This window comes from Thunnus albacares, chromosome 13, assembly GCF_914725855.1.
Source record: "Thunnus albacares chromosome 13, fThuAlb1.1, whole genome shotgun sequence".
In the NCBI taxonomy this organism is placed as follows: Eukaryota; Metazoa; Chordata; class Actinopteri; order Scombriformes; family Scombridae; genus Thunnus; species Thunnus albacares.
In genome coordinates this window covers 65938-88475 of record NC_058118.1, presented here as the reverse complement: position 1 = coordinate 88475, position 22538 = coordinate 65938, and the positions used below count along the sequence as shown (strand labels likewise).

Genomic DNA, 22538 nt, shown 5'->3' with positions numbered 1-22538 from the left:
GCCATGTGTGTCCAGTCGTGTAATGACAGTGAACTCAAAAATGTGAAACTGACAATTTTCAGTTGAGTTAGTGATGGTAAATTGATATTTCACCCGCAAAGCTAGCTAGTTACCTCCTGTTTGCTAACGTTTAAGCTCAGCAAACTTGATGAGCAAATGAATAAAATTGCTGCATTTATCAAGTTTTTATGCAAAGTGTTTCAACCAGTCATATAATGACGGTGAAATCATTGAAAAATGTGAAACTGCCGATTTTCTGTGGAATTGGCAGGGTTTCCACAAGGGTACCGCAAGCGGCCTGAGCATCAGGGATTTTCTTTTTAAATGTATTTTTAAGATGTTTTTAAACTATACTTCAGTTACAGTGGGGTGGCTTGGTTGGAAACATAGATATAACGGTTGGAAAGCTACTTACTGTAGCTTGCAAGTTAAGGACAGAAAGATTTGTTAGCAGCTGTGTTATATACCAGTCTTGACAATTTGAGGCAACAGCCAATGGTAAGCTGGTGGAGTGAGTGAGTGGGCGAGGGAGAGTGAGAGAGCGGCGTGTGGCTGCTGTAAGGGTGGACAGAGTTGGATGATCAACACAGAGCTGGGTGTGTGTGCATGTGTGTGTTCTAGTAAATGTCAGTGAGTGTCTGTATGTCACTGGGGCATGGCATATTGTGCAGCATGTCTTGTGCCTTATGCCAATTTGCCCAGTGATCAGTTCTTAGATTAGGTTATTCAAGTCCTGAAAGTCTATCCAGAGTTGCATTAGAGTTGGTACCAGCTTGTCTCTGTGTGTGACTGGCTCTTAGAGGTGAGTTATGATAGCCAATGGTGGGGGTTGTTTATCCCAGTGGTTCTATCAATTCAGACTAGGGTGTGAAAAGGTCTTTCCATCTTGCCGGCTCTTGTAGCTTGAAGGATCAAAAGGTGGTTTGGGTCAGTGGTCTGGTTTAGTGACAATGCAGAAGATGAGGGGTTCCTTATTTGATCCTTTTGGTTTGAAGGATGTTGTTTAGATGGTCTGGTCAGTGAGGAGTTTTGAACTCTCTCTTATGTATTATTGGCCAGCATTCCTGAGGGGTTGAAGAAAAAGCTGGTCTGTTGTTTGAGGCTTGTGCTGTCTGCCTTCGAAACATGCAGGGACTTTACCCTACAATTATATCTCTTTTCTTTTGAGATATTTAAAAGATGGGAAACTAGATATATTGTCTTTATGTCAATTTTAATAGAGTACACCATTCTCTTACTTATTGCTTACCAGATAAATGTCTGTAATTCTTGTTGTAAAGGCTCAAGGTTGTCTGATACTGATCTTGCTCAGCTGTTAAATGGTTGGAGTGACACAGCTTCCTTATATTATCAAATTGTATCTGTTACCATAATAAAAGTTGAGAAAGACATTGTCCCTATTAACAGCAATAGAGATCAATAGAATTATACCCACAGCCAAGTAATTTATATACCAAGTAAATAAGCTCTTAAAGGTCATATTAACTCATCACTATACTTAACTGAGATTAATGGGTGTGAGTACACAAAATGACATTTAATTCTAATGTTTTTATATAGAGAGATAGAGAGTATAGCTATGTATTAGCTTTAAGATTACTAATAGCAATAATTTCTTGGTAGATAAATTATTAAATAATTAACATTTTCCCCACTATACCCCTGTTACATTGAATGAAACCAGCATAAACATCAGTAAACCTGAGTGAATATATACATATTAGTGCATAACTACTTTAATTTAATTGAATGGATCAATATTAATATCAGTATCTGAAAGTCAGAAAGATTACAAATGTGATACAACTATCACAGAGGATGGAGTAATGTCTCACTCTTGTCTTTCTATCATATATATATTTCAAACATTAATTATTGATATAAAACACACAAAATTGGTTTACAAGGCTGTGCGAGTAATTAAGCTTTTTTACTGTGTGTTGTTTGTAACTGTCCTTAAGAACAAGAAGTGTTTTCTGATCTGACACCCCGAGAAGCAAGACTATTTCAAACCATTACAAATACTGTTCGTTGTTTTATGTTGACAGCATTATGGTTAAGGTCTAGTTAGGTTTAGGGAAAAATGATACTCTGGGTTAAAATGAGTACTTTATTACTATAAATAAATTACTACAAATTACTGTTACTGGTTAAGGTCAGGAGACATTTGACTTCATGGTTACTTAATAATCACGTGGTTAAGGTTGGGGGATGATCAAGGTCATGGTTGAAAAAAAAATAATGTTGGCTTACAGTTTGAAAATAGTAGGTACATGGATCCAGCTCCAGCTCTTTAAGTATCTGTGTAGCCCTCTAACAGGCTTCACTACTGGTCAAGGCACCCTGAGACAGATCTTTGCACTCAATACCCAATGAGGTGGTAGCAGGCATACCCTATAAAACAGTAGTACACTCACCATTCAGTTCCCTTTTAAGCTCTGCAACTGACAACAGGGGCCAGCTGGACACGCAGTTAGAGGGCTACACACATACTCATACAACTGGAGTTACCTCCAGCCCTCTGATGGATCTCGCTATTAGTAAACACGAGGGGAAGGCTGTAGGGGGTGTAATGTACTCCCATGCCAACCTGACCACCAGGAATTTGACATGTTTTTTTTCCTTCCCAAAAAAAAAATTTCTAAAATATTTTGATGAAATAAATGTTCATAAAAAACCCACTATTTGTGCTCTGCCAAGTAATGTATTTGTATTTGGACACACCCCTTACTGGTACCACTGCTAGTTAGCCACTGCTACCTCCCTCCCAAGCACTGGGAAATCTGGAGGGGGCGAGCAGGCTAAAAATGAGAAACTTCAACATAACTAGCTTGTAGAGAACATCTCAGCGATGATGTCTGTGCACAAAGTGGCTGAGTAAAAAAAGGGAGCCAAGCAGTAGGTGCGGCACTATTTTATAAAGCATGCCTGCTACCACCTGACTGTGCGTTGCATGCAACGAGATCTATCACAGGGAGCAGAGGTGAACCATGTTAGAGGGCAAAGCATGTATGAATAGAAGAAAAGTAGAATCGGAAACAAACTACAGTCTCCCATATTAAAGTCCAATGTTTTTACGTCCACTAGAGTGCTTGTCTTTTTGGGGCATTTGCTGAAACAACTGATGCTGTCATTTTTTTGGAAGGACAGACTCTAAAATGCACCTGTATCTGGAAGGTCCAACAGTTGTTTTCAGTTTCTTGGTAAAACTATGAATACAATTTGAAAAACAGTAAAAAAAAAAAAAAAAGACCTGTATCTGCTATCAAAGGTGCTTTTACCATATAAATATTAACCTAAACGTGGGAAATGATTATGGATCAATCTTAAGTTTTGTTTCACTTTTTTTGTTGTTAACTGTAAAAACATTCATTTCAATTATATCTATCATTCCATTATTCAAAATAAAATTAGGTTGCAAATAATTTATCTAGCAACTGTAATAAATGTATTTTTTTTAAAACTGGAGGCAAGTGGACAGAAATCCCTTCTTATGCTTGTAATTCTGATTTATGCCAAAAAGAAACTTCAAGCCTAAAAACAGTAAAAATAGGGTTTCTTTAATGTAACTTAAAATATTTTACAGCTATCTCATTCATTGTATAAATAAACTTACCACCCTTACTTGTGATGACGTCCATATTGGCATTTCATGTCTGAGGAGGACTCAAATTGAAGGAGGACTGAGGTTATAATGAAGCATCCAGTTACAGCAGTTTGCATATTTCCAGTTCCATTTTCACTTCATCTGGGGAGGATAAGCCAGGAGGTCGAGGAGCTGAAGACAAATGAAATGTCATCAAATAGCTGTGGGATGGACCACAGATAAATAAAACCCCACCCCCACACTCACACATCACCACCACATATACACAGAGACACAAAGCACAGTGTAAAGTTGCAGCAGGAGTAATCATCCTTCTAGTCACAGCCTAAGGATGAAATCTATCCTCCCCTGTGCAATCCAAGCTGACACTCTTAAATTCATTGGTACTGTAAAGCTGCTCAATCTGTGTGAGAAGCTTGTGTGATTTGTTTTCAATGTATTTAACATTTGGAAAAATAACAAGTTTGTTGACTATTGAATATCCATCAAATTAATCATCTGTAACTTTGTTACTTGTTTCTGAAAGGGAAGTGTGGAAGTGAAGGGATATTTACATTTTTTGTGATACATTTAGGTCAAGCATAATCTCTTCTTCACCCTTTGACCCTCCAACCAACCCTGTGACTAGATGACCTGTTCTATGTGCTAAGCCACAGCCACTCCATATAATCATTGGTCGAATTAACAACATCTAAGACTTACATACGTACATTCTAAAAAGATACTTTACTATTACTTTTTTTTTCTTTAGTAATTCCCTCACTTTTTACCATTACCCCATCAGTCACTTGTACATGTAGGAAATACAGTATCAGTCTCTTTCAGACTGCCATAAAATGTACTGAGTCCATTCACACTGCCCCTGATGAACATATAACCACAGGTAAGTATGCATATTGTAATTTAAAAAATGTAACAGTACGGCTATAATGTAATAAAAATTCTATAATAATAATGCAATAACTTTTTGCGCATAATGTTACAAGTTATCACATTGTATGAAAGTTGTAACATTCTGAATTTAGGAACAACTTTTTTTAATAAAAAATGTACTAACATCACATATATTGTAATAACAAATCAAAATCTAATGCTTGTTCAGTCAATATTTGATATATAGCACTATTTCCATCCCAACCCTCACATCACGGTCTGTATGATCCACTTTCCAATTGTGCCCCATGTATTTATCACTCGGGTAAGCTCAACTCACTTTTTGTGGTCGCTCTACGCATCTCCCCGCTGTGTTGCTCACTTGATTGGGTGGTTGGAGTCGGGCCTGGTGTCCTCTTCTTTTGCTCATAGCTCATTTAGGTTAAACAGCCCAAAAATTAAAGTACTTAAGAGATGAGGGTCTCAACAAAGTTATGTTATCCACAGCACTCCATGTCTGACAGGCTATCTAATGATTTAGCTAATCTAGATGGCATTACCCTGGCCTCCAGCACCACTGTAAGGAATCTGGGAGTTCTTCTTGATCAGGATATGTCTTTTAACTCCCACATAAAACAAATTTCAAGGACTGCCTTTTTTCACTTGCGTAATATTGCAAAAATCAGGCACATCCTGTCTCAACAAGATGCAGAAATAATAGTGCATGCATTTGTTACTTCTAGGCTGGATTATTGCAACTCATTATTATCAGGCTGCCATAACAAGTCTCTAAAGACTTTCCAGCTGGTCCAGAATGCAGCTGCACGTGTACTGACTAAAACTGCTCCATGCAAGTGCCCTGAGATGACTTTTGTTGTAATTTGGCGCTATATAAATAAAATTGAATTGAATTAAAATGAATATAGGCCGTGCCCATTTGGGCATAAAATGTTTTCCACAACTTTGAATTTTTTCATAAATGCATTTTTTACTTCTTTTGGCACATTTTTCATCCAATCTCAACCAAACTTGGTACATACCATACTTAGATGACCCTGAACAAAGATAATGGGTTTGTTTTTTGGTATCACTTATAGTTTGTCTTTAATTGGTTACCAAACTTTTGAAGGCATGGCCTGATGCATTTAATGCTTGGGCCTTCACTATTCTCAACATATATGTTTCCACTAGGTGATGTCATTAGAGAACATGATGTTAGCTTCCACAGCTATGCTGACAATACACAATTATACATATCCATTGAACCAAGCAATCCACTTGCTCTAAACTCCCTGACCGCCTGTCTGTCTGCAATCAATAAATGGATGAGTGATAACTTCTTAAAATTAAATGAGAAAACAGAAATTTTATTAATTGGCCACAAAGCAAAAAGGGATGAAATCTTTAAAACACGTGGCAACCTGACTCCATTAATCAAACCAGAGGTAACAAACCTAGGAGTCATTTTAGACTCTGACTTGAGCTTCAAGTCCCATATAAACAAAATGACTAAGACAACATTCTTTCATCTCAGAAATATTGCCAAGGTTCGACCACTCCTAACTCAGCAAGATGCTGAAAAACTAATCCATGCTTTTATTTCAAGTAGGTTGGACTATTGCAATGCACTTTTTACATGTCTCCCTAACAGGTCGATTGAAAGATTGCAACTTATTCAGAACTCTGCAGCTGGACTGTTAACAAAAACAAAAAAGAGTGAGCATGTCACTCCAGTCTTGGATAGACTACACTGGCTCCCTGTGTCAGCTAGAAATGATTTTTAAGTACTCTTACTTGTTCATAAAGCTCTCAATGGGTTAGGGCCAAGCCTAAAACTTTTGCATAGTATCGTATGTCAAAGAAGAACAGCAAATTCTCACATTTAAGAAGCTGGAACCAGAGAATTCGTGGTATTTTAGTTCAAAAGATTACTGAAACGATTAATCGAAGTAGTTGCAGATTAATTTCCTGCCGATTGACTAATCAGTTAATCAATTAATCAACTAATCGTTGCAGCTCTACTATCTGTCAGGGAATGAAAGCCAGCCACTGGAAACTCTGGGGCTGAGCAAAAACACTACATGGGGGAGGTTTTTTCGCAGTCCATCAGCGCTTTGCTCTGACCATTCTGTGAAAACCACATTGGTTCCTATGCAGGAATGATTTGGATTTAGTTGGACTGGGTACATCCCAACCCTTAATTGCATCCATGTTTCCCTCTCTTGCGTGAGAGACCCCAGGAAAAGATGTGAGGAGAAAGAAAATGAGGAAATATGCTTTTAGCGAAATTGAATGTTCTTCCCTCATGTTTCTGATGACAGCGGCAGCTGATCACAGCTGGATCAGCTTTCAGTTGGCTTTAACAGCTGTAGCAACTTCTGATGGCGTTTGTGTCTGCACATACACACTGTCCTAATACTAATAAAAGGTGCACAGTTACCACTGCCAGATAAGCAGTGTTTTCTCTCTGTAGCCTATGTACCCTTCTGACCCTTCCCACTTTGACAAAAACCTGCACATAAATAAAAACCTGCATTCTGTATTTATTATGTGGACAAATCAGTCGCTGAATGCACATTAACAGTTTCTGCTGGCAGAATGCATTTATTTCATTTATTAATTATTTGCATCTGCATTTATTGATATTCTGATTGTGAATTCATAAGTTAACCTCTTAGACTCCCGCCTCCTTACCAAAGACCCATTTCTGGGGGGGCAGGTGAAGTTTAGGGGGAGATAGCAGGTCAGTAGTATATGCCACATAGAAGTGGTATACATCATCTGAAAGCTGAAAACACTGTGTCAAGTTTTCTAGTCATAAATCTGTGATGAACATTGTGTTTTGGTTAGGCGTCTATTTACATTTTTAAAGTTTAGAGTGTATAAGGGCTTAGAACATCATATAGAAGTATAAGATGGCCATTCCAATGCTCAATCATGTCTCATTAGTTGTTACAGCAAGTTTTGGGTTGATACAATTTGTTACACAGATTTGGTGCAAAATTTAACCATTTTCTACTACTCAAGAATTGATAAAATGGTCAAAAACCCCTCCAAAATACCACATTAATACACCAATACCTTCAGGGTCACCATAGAAAAATTCATGTTATGATTTGGTATCAAAAACTTTTGACATTTGGAGATTTCTGTAAGAACTGCATTTTTCTGTGATTGGATGGTGAGCACTTCTGTTCTGCATGTTGCTCAAAAAACTCCTTATTGTCAATATACCTAAGAAAGCCATACACCCTCTGAATACCCTAGGTCTCGAGTTTGTGGTTTTAAAGTTTAATGAGGCTGTGATTATCCTAGAGGTCGCAATACATCATTTTATACAATGAGGTCAAGTTTCGAAAAATAGTCTCACTACAATGAAATGGCTACTGTTGTATTCACACATGAATACAACTGGACTCATTGAATCCACAAGAGTCTCAGCTTTCCAGTCATACCAAATGTCTGCAATTCCAAGACTGTTAAGGGACCCCTGTAAGCAGAAATATTCAAATACACCATTTTTATAATAGGCGAAAATAACATTTATACTGCATGCAAAAAATTGCATGGTTTTGGAGTAATCCGGAGGAGTGACTGCACTGGGAGTGAGCTCTTGATTATATCTCAAACTTGGACCCAAAAAAGAGGAACACTTTGCAAAATAACCCTCAAAAATCTTCAGAAAGGACGAAGGAGGAGAAGTAATAGCATTGATCAGCAAGAACAGAAAAGTAAACATCATCTTTGGATATATTTTTCAAATACTAGCTAGCTGTTGACTGCTAACTGCCACTTGCTGTTACCAATATTATTTATAAGGAGATACAGCACTAAAGACGCTAACAGAGTTATTTTTTGAAAACAAGAAAAAAAACTTAGAGCATCCTTGCTGGTAATGTAATCCACGTATGCTGCCTCTCTATGCACCCTGGACTCAAGAAGTGATGGCATATGATTGGGGGTCACTCAGCAGGATGGGGAGATGGTCAGCTCACCTCCCTGCCAACTCTGCTACCAGGCCAGTCCAGGTTTTCAAATGTAAACATCAGATTAAACATCAAGTAAGACCATCTGTACATCCATCTCAAGTTAGAAGGAAACAGTCCTGGCCACATGGATCTTCTGGGGTTCCTAACCACCCAGATGGCGGCCTTTTCTCCCTGCTGAGGTTGAGAGGAGGTTCTGGGTGCACCGGGCCGGTGCTGAGGGGCTTAAGAGGAGCTTCTACCCTCTGGCCACCGGGACCCTGGGTGGGATTGCTACATATGTCTGTCATCCGAGGCTGTTTATTGTACCACAGAGCATGCCTGTCAAAAACTGTGTCAAGTTCAAGGCAGTGTTTCATCAGCAAAAAGACTTGGGCTGTGTTTAATGGAGTGCTTTTTTGACTGTTGTTGGTACTCACTGCTGTATTGCCTGTACATGTCTGTCTGGCCAAAACAATCAACATTGATGGAAAACAGCTGGGACACCAAGTGATTGAGCTTTGGAAAAATGCTGGCCAGTTGACACTCCTAAAGCGAGTTTTAATCATAACTTGAGAAACGAGCGAATCATCAATCCAGTGGACCGGTCATCTGCCACCCCATTTTGGAGAATAGCAGGTCTCCTCTTCATGCTGATCCTGCTCTCCGGAGATGTTCAGCTAAATCCTGGAACAGTGACCTTTGGAGCACTGCAGAACTTTGATGCTGATTTGTGCCAGAGTGTGTCTGGGACTCCTCTGGTGCCAGGGACGAATGAGTAGCAACCTTTTGAGCCGGGCTTCTCCCTTAACAGACTTAACTTTGTTAACACAAGGCATGATGTCTCAATGAATAACTTTTTACTAGTGGGCTGTGGAAACCTTGATAGGTCCAGTGTCTCTCTCACAAAACCTGCTGCTGACACCACTGTGTGTCGAAACCCTGCAGTAAGGAGGCAGAGGTTATTCAAAAAGATGAAATTGAGGGGGCTATTTGGTGGACATTTTAACATCAGAAGCATTACTGCAAAGAGCAATCAGTTAACTCATCTTGTGTCTGACTCAAATCTGGACTTTCTCTGTCTGACTGAAACATGGCTGAAACAAACAACTCCTGTGAGTGTGTTCATGATGCCTGGATACCAATGTTTCAGAAAAGACAGAACTGATGGAAGGGGAGGAGGGGTGCTTTTTTATGTGAGAGACAACATCAAATGTGAACGTGTGGTTTACAATGCGGGTAACACGTTAGAATATGTTGGGATAAAAATAATGTTATCCCAACAAATGTCTTTTAACATCATAGGTGTCTATAGGCCCCCTTCTGCAGATGACACTTTCTATGATCAACTCACAGAAGTCTTGAAAGAGTGCAGTCTCAACAAAGAATTATTACTTATGGGTGATTTTAATGTGAACTGGGAGGATCAATCTAAAAGGAAAAAAACTAAAAATGATCACATAGAAATTCCAACTAGAAAAACTAGTAAAAGGCCCAACTAGGATTGCAAAATGCTCCTGTGCACAAATTGATCTGCTATTTACTAACAAACCAGAAAGAATAACTAAAAGTTATAATTTAATCACTGGCTTATCAGTTCATAACCTAACCCTTTGTGCGAGAAAACTGACTAAAAGTAGATTTAAGACCACGACAACTAAAACAGTGATCCTTCAATGCATACCCAGAGCTGATGAAATTAACAGCTTGAATTGGGATGATGTACTGTCCTCTGATGATCTGGACTATGGCTGTGATACTTTTACTCACAGAATCAACTCTGTGAGGGAAAGATTCAATGTGAGGATACAGATAAAATCTAAAAATAAAAACAATTTACTGTGGTTGAATGAAAATTTGTGGAAACTAATGAAATCTAGAGATACTGTACTAAGGAAGGCAATTCAAACTAGAAGAGACACTGACATGCTAATTTATAAAGGTTTAAGGAAGAAAGTTAGCCAAGAGCTAAGAGAAGCTAAATCTCGTTTTTATCTCAATACATTGAATGAGGCAAAAGGCAATAGTAAATTGATCTGGAAAAATATTGACACTCTCACAAGGAGGGACCCAAAATTTTTAGGACATTTTAAACTCAAAGTACAGGGAAAGTGTACTGAAGATCATCTTACTCTTACTTCTGTCTTTAATATTTTATATTTTTCATGAGTCTGTACAAGAGTTAGGGGAAAAAATTTCAAAAAGGAAACTAGATATTGTTTCTATAGATGCTACAGTCCATGTTTTCGAGCTGGTATAAACTAATGAGTTACAAGTAAACAAAATCATCAGCTCCTCAAAAAGCTCCAAAAGTGGAGATGCTTTGCAATTTGACACCATGTTTGTCAAATCACACAAAGATATTTCAACTCTACCTATTGCTCATTTAATTAACTTGTCTTTTAAACACAGCTCATTTCGTGATGACTGGAAATGTGCCATTGTTGCGCCTATTTTTAAATCTGGAGACTGCCTTGAAGAAATAAGTATACTGCCAATACTCTCAAAGGTTGCTGAGAAAGTTGTCATTAAACAACTGACAACATTTCTTAATACAAGCAATGTTGGTCTACATTGTATGCAGTCTGGCTTTAGAGCAAATCATTCCACCAAACCGCTACCTTGTACTTAATAGAGCAAATTAAAGACTTGATAAAGGAGGAGTAATTGGTGCTGTATTTTTAGATCTGCGTAAAGCATTTGACACTGTCAATCATGATGTTTTAATATCGAAACTCTAAATTTAACTTCTCATCTAGAGCACTGGCATGGATGTCTTCATATTTATCTTATAGGATACAATGTGTTAAAGTTTCTGAGACACTGTCCAGAAACATGAAGTGCACAATGAGTGTTCCACAAGGGTCAGTGTTAGGTCCCCTATTATTTAGCCTATACATTAACGATCTCCCTCAACAGTGTCATGATGTAGAACTACAAATGTATGCAGATGACACCATTGTGTACACACATGCACATGAGTTAGGGAAAAAAACAGCTGAGTTAGCTGCTGCTATGCTAACAATTGCATTGGAAAGGATCACACATCAACTTGATCAGTCATTTCTTAGTCTAAATGTAAACAAGACAAAAGGTATGTTTTTCTCTAAAACCATGGTAGAACCTCCTAACGCTGATATTTTCATCAAAGGTGAAAAGACTGACATAGTTACTGATTTTAAATATCTTGATGTGACACTGGATCCAAATTGAACTTTAAGAAACATGTTAAAAAAACAATTAAAACCATAAAGTAGAACTTTTTATATATATTAGAAACTGTCTCTCTTTGGACGCAGCCAAGATATTTATGCATACTATGATTCTTTCCCATATGTCTAATTGCATCACATGTTGGGGGCAAGCTGGAGAAACAGCCATAAAGCCTTTCGAGTCCTTAAACAAACAACCTCTAAAAACTCTGGACAAAAAGCCAATGCATTTCCACCCACTGTACTGGAGAAACACAATTTACTGTGCTTTGAGAATTTTAGATTATTCTCAAATTTGTGCCTAGTTTATAAAATGTTAAATGGTTTGGCCCCTCCTCCACTATGTGACTTTGTGTAGACTCGCTCAGTAAGTTCTATTAAATCCTCCAGAATATCCTCTATACAAGATTGTACCATACCATTTTGTCACACTGCATTTGGGCAGTCAGCTTTCTCTGTGAAAGCCGCAACTCAGTGGACTGCCCTACATGATGATATGAAGAACTGCAGTTCAATCAATACATTCAAGGCCAAATTAAAAAATCTACTAAAGACCAATCAGCTCTGTGACCGCTGAGTCTAAACTTCATCTATGGTCTTTTCATTAGCGCAGGTAGTCTTGCTTTTAATTTGACAAGTTTACATTATTAATTTCTAATTGACATTGTGGGTGTATGTGATGTGCTATTGTGTGTAGCTTTGTATTTTGTATGGTGTGTTCTGTGTGTTTTTTGCTTTGTACTGTTTGTTGTTGTATGTTTTGATTGTGGGAGACTGCAGATGTAAATTAGCTTTGAGCTAACTCCAGTGCATCTTTTATGCTAAAAACTGTACACTGTCCCAATAAATAAATACAGTCAATCAAAACTGCATGGAATTAGCATAAAGTGGGCATGTCTGTAAAGGGGAGACTTTGGGTAACCATAGAACCCATTTTCATTCAGATATCCTGAGGTGAGAGGTCAAGGGAGCCCTTTGAAAATGGCCAAGCCAGTTTTCCCTTTGCCAAAATTTAGCCCATCTTTGGAGCGTTATTTAGCCCCCTTCCCAACAAGCTAGCATGACACGGTACAAATGGATTGCTTATGTTGCCTAGTTTCATATGATACCAGTATCCACACTGTAGCTTTAAAACTGAGAAGAAGAGGTTAATAATCCAGAATACTAATAGAGTGTCTTTTGAATGCTAAAAATATATTTTCATTATGTGTAATTGCAGTACAGGGGCACTGTGCTTGTGCCTGCTAATCCTGTTTGGTAATCTATCATGAATCTTCTGTTGCTTGAGGAAGAAAGACAGCAGGTTACTGTACGAAATCAGTCTAAGGCAGGAAATCAGACATGTCCATATGCAATACAGTTATCTGGTTACTGAAAAACACTCTTCAAGTGTCTTCATGATATAAGATACTGTCTGTTTAGAGCTACAAGCCATTATTCTTATTTTCATATTAGTTTTAGTTAGACTTCGGATGTTAAATTAAAAAAAAAAAAAAATCAGCATACTCCCAGTTAAGACTACTATATCTGACTCTGTCATTTTCATTAGATAATCAGGATTTTGTGGACTTCTGTGGCCATGTAAGAAAACAGATGCTGGTTAGTCTAAAGAAATGAACAACACGTTCCTGTGGAAATCTTTTATTTTGCTGAAATTAAGTGCAAATGCTTAAATGATCATTGTTCTCATGTAACAATGAAATTAGGTTAAATGTTTAGAAAAGGGGTACAACATGTATTATTGCCAGAAAGTAGTGCAAGTTATTCAATAATTATTTGAATTTGTGGTCTTAGCCTATGCCTATGGGTCATAATCAAACTGATGTTGAAGATAGTATGAAGGGACAGGGGCTGGATATACTGAATGTATGTCAAGGTAAGCTAGCAAATTATGCCACTTTAAATCAGTAACGTATTTATACCACTTTCAGACAGCAGACGCACATATTACACAGGTCTACTTAACGCACATTCGAACCGAGGACCCATTCATGAGACAGCTGTCACCTTGCTTCTCACTGTTTGCAGATACTTCAATCTGCTGTGTAGTTCATAAACTTCAGTGACAACGCCAGGTCATCAAAGCCGGGCAGCCTCTGACCGCCAACCCTCCTAATGCAGGTTGGCCTAAACAGATAGACCCCCAACGTGGGTTTAACCAGTGACACTGGATTAGTCTGAATTGGGTATTAGTGATGAAATTAGATGAAATTAGTGATCAAATAGAAAACAAGGATAAATTTATGTAGTTCCATTAAGTTTTCTGTCACTTTAAATGATCCAGTCATTCATTCAATGTATTATTCAATGTATTTTGTTGAGTTTGGTCCTAATGCTGCTTGATGATCACCAGGTTCTTCAGCATGTCAAAGGAGTTTCCATCAGGTTCCACTGAGACCACACCCTGCTCCTTGCTGTACACTTGGAGGAATCCGTTGGGGTCCAGACCCACCACCTCAGCCTCTAGTCCATCCTCGCTCCAGAGACGCACCTGAGTCCCACTGAAGCCAGAGCACAGAGAACCACTGTCACAGTTCAGCTTCAGGATATTATGGGAAGTTAAAAAATTGTTCTTTGCTTCTCAGCTAAGACTAAGAGTCAGACCCTTTAAGACTGTGACTAACCACCACCTCCACAGCTTCTTTCCTCAGCCAATAACCCTCACAAACCACAGTCATATGTGCCCAACTCTGATCGGCTATGTTCTCCTACACAAACTGACTTTGTCATTGGGTACACTGACTTGATCTCCTTCATTCCCTGTACTTTGAACAATATGTTTATTATATCCAAATGTTTCAGTACACTATCAGAACCACTAATTGCACTGATCTCTTAATAGGTCATATATGCCTACGTTAAAACAAACCAAACAGTGAAATAAAATGAAATACAATACACATTGTCCTTTATATGTATGCATTTACTCTGTCATAATTAAATAAATCATGACAAAGTTAATTATTTAGCTTTTTGTCTTTAAAGAGTAACTACACACCAAATCATTTTGGGGTTGTTGTTTTTTTTTTACACATTTTTTTTTGTACACATAATCACACGTCTATGTTGGCATATGATGTTAATATTGGTGATTTGTCGAACGATACACATATTGGGCCTCAACTAATATGTGTGTAGAAATGTACTAACTTTGCACACAAAACAAGTGTTCACACAAAATTGTTGTCAGATTCATGACACATGCGCACCAGTCAATTTTGTTCTTACCACCGTATGTATATTAGTGAATCAAAATCATTATAAACTGACAGGTGCGTGCACACTATCACTAAGGAAAGCTCTGTTGGAGTGGTACAGCATTGAAGAGAGCTGTCACTCATTGCAAACAGAGCTGTGATGGTAAAAATGTAGAAAAACTTAACTACTAGTGAAATGCAAACAGTAGTTTCAGAAATAGAAGCCATACCATTAGGCTGGTAAATATGTCACTGGCACATCCATTTGGAGCCCAATTGTGAATCCTGTATACAGCCCGTATACCTGTTGCACCACTACTACGCAGTACATCCGTTACAAAATAAAAAGTTGGTAAATGTGTAGATCTGTGGAATTCATCCAGCTCTACATCATTATTCATTTTCAAAATTGGCCAAAAATGACTTTCAATTATTCCCTCCAAAAAAACACATAGGTTCAAACCATATGAATATCTATTTTTGTGCATTATGTCCATAAGAGGGTAAACCAATACAACAAGAGAAATAACTACTTGTATAGGTATATTCATTTCAACATAAACATGTATTTTAAAAGATCCACATACCTACACATTACACAATAAATAAAATAATGTCCTATACCATAAAACTTAATTTAAAGACTATAGACCTGTCTCTCTCTCTGTACTGTGGTTGGTGCTAAAGTGAGAACTGAGAATGCAATATCTCTCGGAGTGAGATCAAAAGAATGATTCGTAATTGATATATTATTTGATAGCTTAATTTTTATACAGGTTAAGTAATATACTAATCTGAAGTGTTTCCAAATACGGCTTTTTAGATTGCTCAGAGTGCAAATCACTCTCTCTGCAGCCTAATTGGGTTGTGAACTCTCTGCCATCATTACCACACGGCTGTTAGATTATTCGCTCTTTTCAGCTTGACATCTCATTTTCAATCAATGAAAGTGACGTTGTGTGACTTCTGTCCGTCATGAAGTGCATTCAGTGCATTCTGTGCAGCAGCCCAGGCCCATGTGAGAACTCGTGAGGCAGACAGCCAGGGTAGTGCTGCTTTTTTTTTCCACAATCAAATATTAATTTTCACTATCAAATGTTTGTTTTCTTTTTACAATTCCACTATACAATTGAATTTAGAATATTCATTGACAGCCCTATTATTCATGCTACACTGAACAGCGGTCAGTCTCTGTCACACTGTCGGTAGCATGTATCTGGTCAGTGTCAACACTTACAGTGTCGCACACCACTTAGTGCTGTGCGATATGATGATGTATATCGTGTGACGAGAGAAAAATATCTATCGTTTCATATTATGCTCTATCGTTTATATAGTTGTGACACAAATCACATTCTTTACGGCAATATTTTTTGTCATTTGGAGTCTGTCCATCTTTTGTGCGGATTACATTGATAAATTTCTCTTCTTGGCTTTTTACTCGCAAAGCTTTTATTGCACTTACAATAAGATGACGAGTTTAGTTGTTGTCATCTTTCCAACTCTCCACCGCTGTCTGTCTTCCCTGCTGCGCTGCACACACGCGGAGGGCTCAGCCCCGCCCGCGCTGAGAAAGAGCAGAGAAGCAACGAGACAGTGACCATAAATGACAGCAAAACACAGTAGAGACGGTCTTTATTTGTGTTATTTACCAAATGTTTGTACACTCGTTTAATTTCAGCTCAGTGTGAGAGTCTCTGCTGCTTTTTGCTGTCCTTTATAGTCGCGCTGCTCTCCTCTGCTCTCTATGATTCACCACTGCAGGGCTGAGCCATCGGTGTGTGTGCTGCACACACAGGAGAGAAAGTGAAGCCGGTGAAGTACTCGAGTTGATGACAACTACACTTGTTACGTTACTGTAAGTGCAATAAAGGCTTCGGGAATAAAAAGCCAAGAGTAATTTAATTTAATCCGTGCAAAGGACGGACAGACAGTGGGGGGGAGAGAGGTGGGCATGGACCAACTATTTATTCATTGAATTAAAATGAGCTATATTGGCAAAGGTATCGTTATTGGGATATGAAATGACATATATTGGGATATGAGATTTTGGTCATATCACCCAGCCCTACACTACATAGCCATGAGGCCACACACCCGTTGTCCTTTGCAGTCCTCGGCTGCATTTTTTAAGTGTGCTGGAATGAAGGGAGGGTAGTTACTCTTTCATAACCAATTTAATTGTTTTTCATTCATTGCCACATTAGAATGAAATCATGACACAGACAACAGAGGTGTGTTGTAATTCTGTATTGCCTAGCAGAGAGCAGCACAGAACTGCCAATACTAAATGCAATGTACTGTCATTAGTTTTAATGAAGTGGTGCAGGGGAGCTTTCTCTTTTTCATGTGTCATCCAAAATGCCAAAATGAAAAACAATCAGTCACAACTTGGGCATAACTTTTAAAAACTAAAGACAGTTCTTTGTAAATAGTAGTGGCAGTTCTATGATGCCCTCCGCTGGACAGCACTGAAATGTATTTAAAAGTTTATCTGAGATAATAGGAATCTTTAGCCATCCAAATTATTCAAATCAAGTATATATCTTTCAGCGTAGCAGTCATTTTAGTTCCAAAGCCCCTCTTGTTTTTTGTCCACTGCAGCTCAACAAGGAAACACTGTCCGAGGAAATGCAAAGAGGGAATTTTTTGCTACAAAAGACTGTAAATGTGGCAGATATCCACTTGATATGACTAACTGCTGGAGCCTCAGATAAACTGCTGATGAATTTTTAAATGCATTTTTGTACAAAATCACTGTGTAGAAACACTGTGGATTTTGGCCCCCATCACTTACACTGAAAGCACATTTGAAGGGGATCTTTCAATAGCCACTATGAACAGGAGGAATGATTACAGCAATCAAAACCTTGTTCACTGTTCATGTGGGTACCTGAAAAATTGTGAACCTATCCTTTAATATGGCATGGAAAATTTATGTCACAATAAAAAAACAAAGGTTTGACAGACAAAAAGCTAAAGAAAAAAAAAAACTTTAAACTTATGTTTTTCATTTAATTATGACATAGCAAATGCATACATAAAAAGGAAATACAAAAGAAATCTTGTCATAGTTGACTTTTTAATTACTAAATATTTAATTGCTTCCATAATGTATAAATAATGATTACATACAAAAACAATTTCCTACTCATAAACCTATAAACAAGTATGTGTGCTCAACTCACACATACACAAACACACACACTTATGCCATCTGAGAGTGATATGATGAGGTGGGGAAGAAAAATAAGATGAGAGATTGAATCTTAATATCATTTGTTTATTTCAATTGTTGACCAATTTTACTTTGCTGTCCACTGTGTGATTCTTGCAGTCTACACAGTGATCTGTAAAATGCCAATCAAAGGCACATTAATTACACTGAATCAAATTGTGTGAATAGTATTATCAATCTTTTTAATTATACTGTAGGCATTGTTTTATTTGTGAGGTCTTTTAATATGATCCTTTATTGTGAAGCACTTTGTAAAGTTTGTTTTAATATGGGGGCCATAAACTATTGAAACTGATTATTGAGATATTACAGCATCACAGGTGCATGTGATCAATTAATATAATAGCTATTAGTAGCCACAGCCATGTGTAATGATCATGCGTATTGACAGTAAAGCCTTGTCAAGGTTTACAATGACTGATATTTATAAAACAGCTTACGTGGCTTTATAGATCTGACAAAAAGAATGAATATGTACTGTATGTTTGTTTTAGTCATGAACCTGGACAGATGGTATGCATCTAACACCTGGTATCTTTGTGCAATATATACATTTTATACATTTAACAGAAGCCTACTTTCCCTATAAATTCAGGTGTATGCGTTTATTTGTGTGTATTTGTATATGTATATGTGCATAACAATATATTATCATTTTTTAATTACAGTTTTGATTCTTATCTTAGTTGGATATCAGCCAGATGTGACCATCCTCAGTGTCATTATAAAATTCAGTGTTTCTGTTATCAGTTACATTTTTTCAGTCACAGCAGCATGCCAACTCAGTTTTTAGTGCCACAGCACCCTGACATCAGGTTACCTTACATAAAAATGATTACAATGTCTTTCATGCAGTGAGGTATACAGATTTTTAATTTGGGTTAATGAGAGCATTGGTATTTAACTAGTACTTGGCAGATATGCTGAGTTTAGGTGTTTGCATGTACTTATTGAATCAAGTATCTCGCTCTGATTCTAAACAAGAAGTAAAACCTGAGTCCAAAGCCCAGTGGGAGTGTTTGGAATGCTCACCTGTGAAGCCATCTCTTGTAGTAGGTGGGCAAGATGGCATCTGGGCCTCCTTGTTGGAAGCTGCTGATGAGGGCCTCCAGGTAGCTAACAGTCCGAGCGATGAGCTGGGCACAGCTTAGCGGCTGCAGGTTGCAGTTGTATTGGATGTTGTACTGCTGGATTAGGTCATTGATGCACAATGTTGGGTTGCTGTTGGTCACATTGAAACCACAGCCTGCAGGGCACATCATGAAGAAATATTACTGTTATTGTGAGCAATATTACTATGTTATTCTGAGCAAACAACATGAGACTATATAATGTATTGCAAAAAGACTGTATTAATTACTATCGTTGACTAATTACTTGGTGTAATGTGACAGTGCAGAAATAACTGATCATATTCACCACCTTTACAATGACACACTGAAATCATGACTAATAAAGCCTTTTACAAGTTGCAAAATATTCCTTAAGATCACTTGTGTGTAATTAAGGTGTTACAAATGATTTAAGGTTACCAAAATGGTCTAGATGTTCGTCAATTTCCTGGAAAAAGTACAACATCAAGACAAAAGAACATTCCAACATGCCTCAAGCTGGTCATTTCTGTATGAGAGGGTTCATGTTGCCATATGAGAGAATAAGAAAACGGTCAATCATCTACTAAATAGCCTCCAGTCTCATTACCTGTGATAAAGTGGAGGCTGTTACCTATGAGCAGATGAAAGGTTGATCCTATTACAGTAGAGGTCACCAGTACTCCCCCGAGCTTCATCAGGTTACTGTAGTAGATGTCATTGGGCCACTTCACCCTCAGGTCTATGTCCTGAGGAAGGTTGCAAAATGTTCAACCATCATCAATCATGAACATAAGATATTTTCATTTAATACCCAATTCTATTGCTTTTAATATCATATCATTTTGTGATACAATATGCCACTGATATTTTTTGCTAAAAACTATTTTGATGTATTCAGATAAACAGTATATGGGACAAATTACAGAGGATGTACATTCTGATAATTTCTTAGTGTTGACATTGATATAGGAAAATGTGTAGATTGATACCTGGTATCCAGGAAGTGTACGAACCGCCTCGACCACAGCCAGAGCAGCCAGATGTTGCAAGAAGGGAATCCTCTGTCCAAGCCTGGAGCTCAGCTCTACCTGGACACTCAGAGTAAACATGGCACAACCCAATGGGCTGAGCCAGGCATTCCTGCCTCTACCTGCAGCAGCAGCAAACACAGGAAACATACAAGGGGACCCTTAATGGTACCAAACTGACCTCAGACAATTATGATGAATAAAAAACAAAAACAAAAAATACTGTTACTGAAAATTGTTTACACATTTGAGGTATGTTTGAATGTTGTGTGAGCAGGTTTACAATGTGCTGGAGCACTGACCTCTGCCCTGGCTTTGTCGAGCCGCTATAGCTATTAGACCCACATCCTTTGGTAAGTGCAGAGTAAGCCTGAGGGGAGACAAGAACAATGAAACACAAATGTTAAAACCAACTTAAAGTACTTCATAGAGACAGCACCGGTATACATTGTTTTGTTTATAGTGTTTATTACACCTTAAGTTAGTGCTTTTAATTACTTCAGCCTTACTCTTACTTTTGCCCTTACTGACATAATTAAAGTATTAATATATACTTACTATTGTAATACTTTGAGTCCAGCTTCAACACTAAACACACTAAGAAATCCAATATAACAATGTTTATAAACTGGAAGTATTGCAGTTGTTTAAATACTGAACTGATAATCATAAAAATCTTTAGCAGATTTGGTGGAGAAAGTTTTACTTTACTGATGTAAGCAGTTGGTGAAAGAGAGTTAGAAATAGTCAGAAAGTTGACAGTTCTGCAGGGACTTTTTTGCCCTGAATTACAGCGTGTCCACACACAAAGTGATTCAAAACGTGTTTTTTTAGTCGTATCCATCTCACTTATGTTTAATAGAACAGATATGCTTCTATTTTAAATCAATACACCTTTCTACACAGGCCATGTAATGGCTCGCAGCCATACATACATAATCACAGCCCTAATCATATTTTTATGCTTAAGTCTATTCTCCTACTGTTCACCTGCAGTGATTACAGTGAACTACAGTGATTATGTGTAGGGCTCCGAGAACTTCCAGAACACAGGTGACTTATTCTCAACACTGTTCCTGAACGGATCCTCTGTAGTCACATTTGTACTGAAGTTCTTTGAGAAATTTACAATGTAGTACAAAGTGAAGAAATTGTGATATGTAGCACAACAACCTAAAGAAGCTCTGTAAACAGAACTGCATTCCCTTGCATGTGCAGTACAAGCAACCCTCTCCAGAAAATGAAAACGTGATATATATATATTTCCTCTCTCACCCCCCTCCCATGGGGGGTGGGGCGTGTCTTCCTCAAGCTCGGGCCCTCTACCAGAGGCCTGGGAGTTTGAGGGTTCTGCACAGTATCTTAACTGTTCGTAGGACTGCACTCTTCTGGACAGAGACCTCAGATGTTGTACCTGGAATCTGCTGGAGCCACTCTCCCAGTTTGTGGGTTACAGCCCCCAGTGCTCCGATTACCACTGGCACCACTGTTGCCTTTATTCCCCCCCATCTTTTCTAGCTCCTCTTTCAGCCCCTAATTTTTCACATTTCACATTTGCATACTCACACACATTTGATCCTGCAAAGGAAAACTGTTCACACAACTACAGTAAGTAGTAAGGGTACAAGTGGGTCATAGTTGAAGCAGGATGAGGATCTGTAAACTGTAATGGATATTTACAATAGACAGTTTAGGTAGTCGTTTTGTTGTTCACTTGTTTAAAATCACCAAAAGGAACCAAGTTGTAATGAATTTGATATATGCTTTAATTTAGGGGGACAGATTATTTAGACAAAACTGAGGGTGTATTGTCTCACTGCCTCTGACAAAAATTACACATATGGTACTTTTATATTGTATGACATTGGACTGAAACCTGTCACTATTATTGAGCTTTGCCATTTTGGATAAAATATTTGAAACATACAGTGTTCACCATTTTTAGGCATGCAAACACCTGAGATGGATTTCCCTTATTTTACAGATATATCTATGAAACTCTAGGGCTGGAGTGACACAAGAGGTGGTTAAGTTAACCCAAGCCCTGTTTAGTAAGTGATTCATAAAAAAATGAATGAAATGAATGAGCCCTTATTGTTTATGGACCCGGTGCATTGCTTTTGCCCTTCGGTATGAAGTTCAATAGGAACCCCCAATTTGCTCTCTTAACAGCAGCACCTTGTCAGAAATGTTTCCAGATAGACCAAATACTAAACAGTAGTAGCCTTCAGCTTGGATTGTATTTTTAGCAGTAGAAAAGTTTCATAGACATGAATGATTATTTTCTGTAATTCTGAGATCGTTTGTTTTTTTGTCCAAAGCTT

General features: G+C 38.0%; 1 protein-coding gene across 3 annotated transcripts in view; it reads right to left on the bottom strand.

The window, feature by feature from the left end:
- Nucleotides 1-13282: 13282 nt before the first annotated feature.
- The window catches only part of hlcs (holocarboxylase synthetase (biotin-(proprionyl-CoA-carboxylase (ATP-hydrolysing)) ligase)), a 49662-nt gene continuing 40406 nt past the window's right edge, over nucleotides 13283-22538 (bottom strand). For 2 of the 3 annotated variants that reach the window (XM_044370200.1, XM_044370201.1), the window contains 5 exons: nucleotides 20517-20584; nucleotides 20176-20336; nucleotides 19818-19932; nucleotides 19125-19338; nucleotides 13283-14158 (listed from right to left, as the gene is read on the bottom strand). In XM_044370200.1, coding sequence (XP_044226135.1) covers nucleotides 13987-14158; nucleotides 19125-19338; nucleotides 19818-19932; nucleotides 20176-20336; nucleotides 20517-20584 — 730 coding nt within the window. In that variant the 3' untranslated portion in view covers nucleotides 13283-13986. Of the gene's footprint in view, nucleotides 14159-16319; nucleotides 16422-16506; nucleotides 16641-19124; nucleotides 19339-19817; nucleotides 19933-20175; nucleotides 20337-20516; nucleotides 20585-22538 lie in introns of all 3 variants that reach the window. The other variant, XR_006406744.1, reaches the window with a different exon arrangement.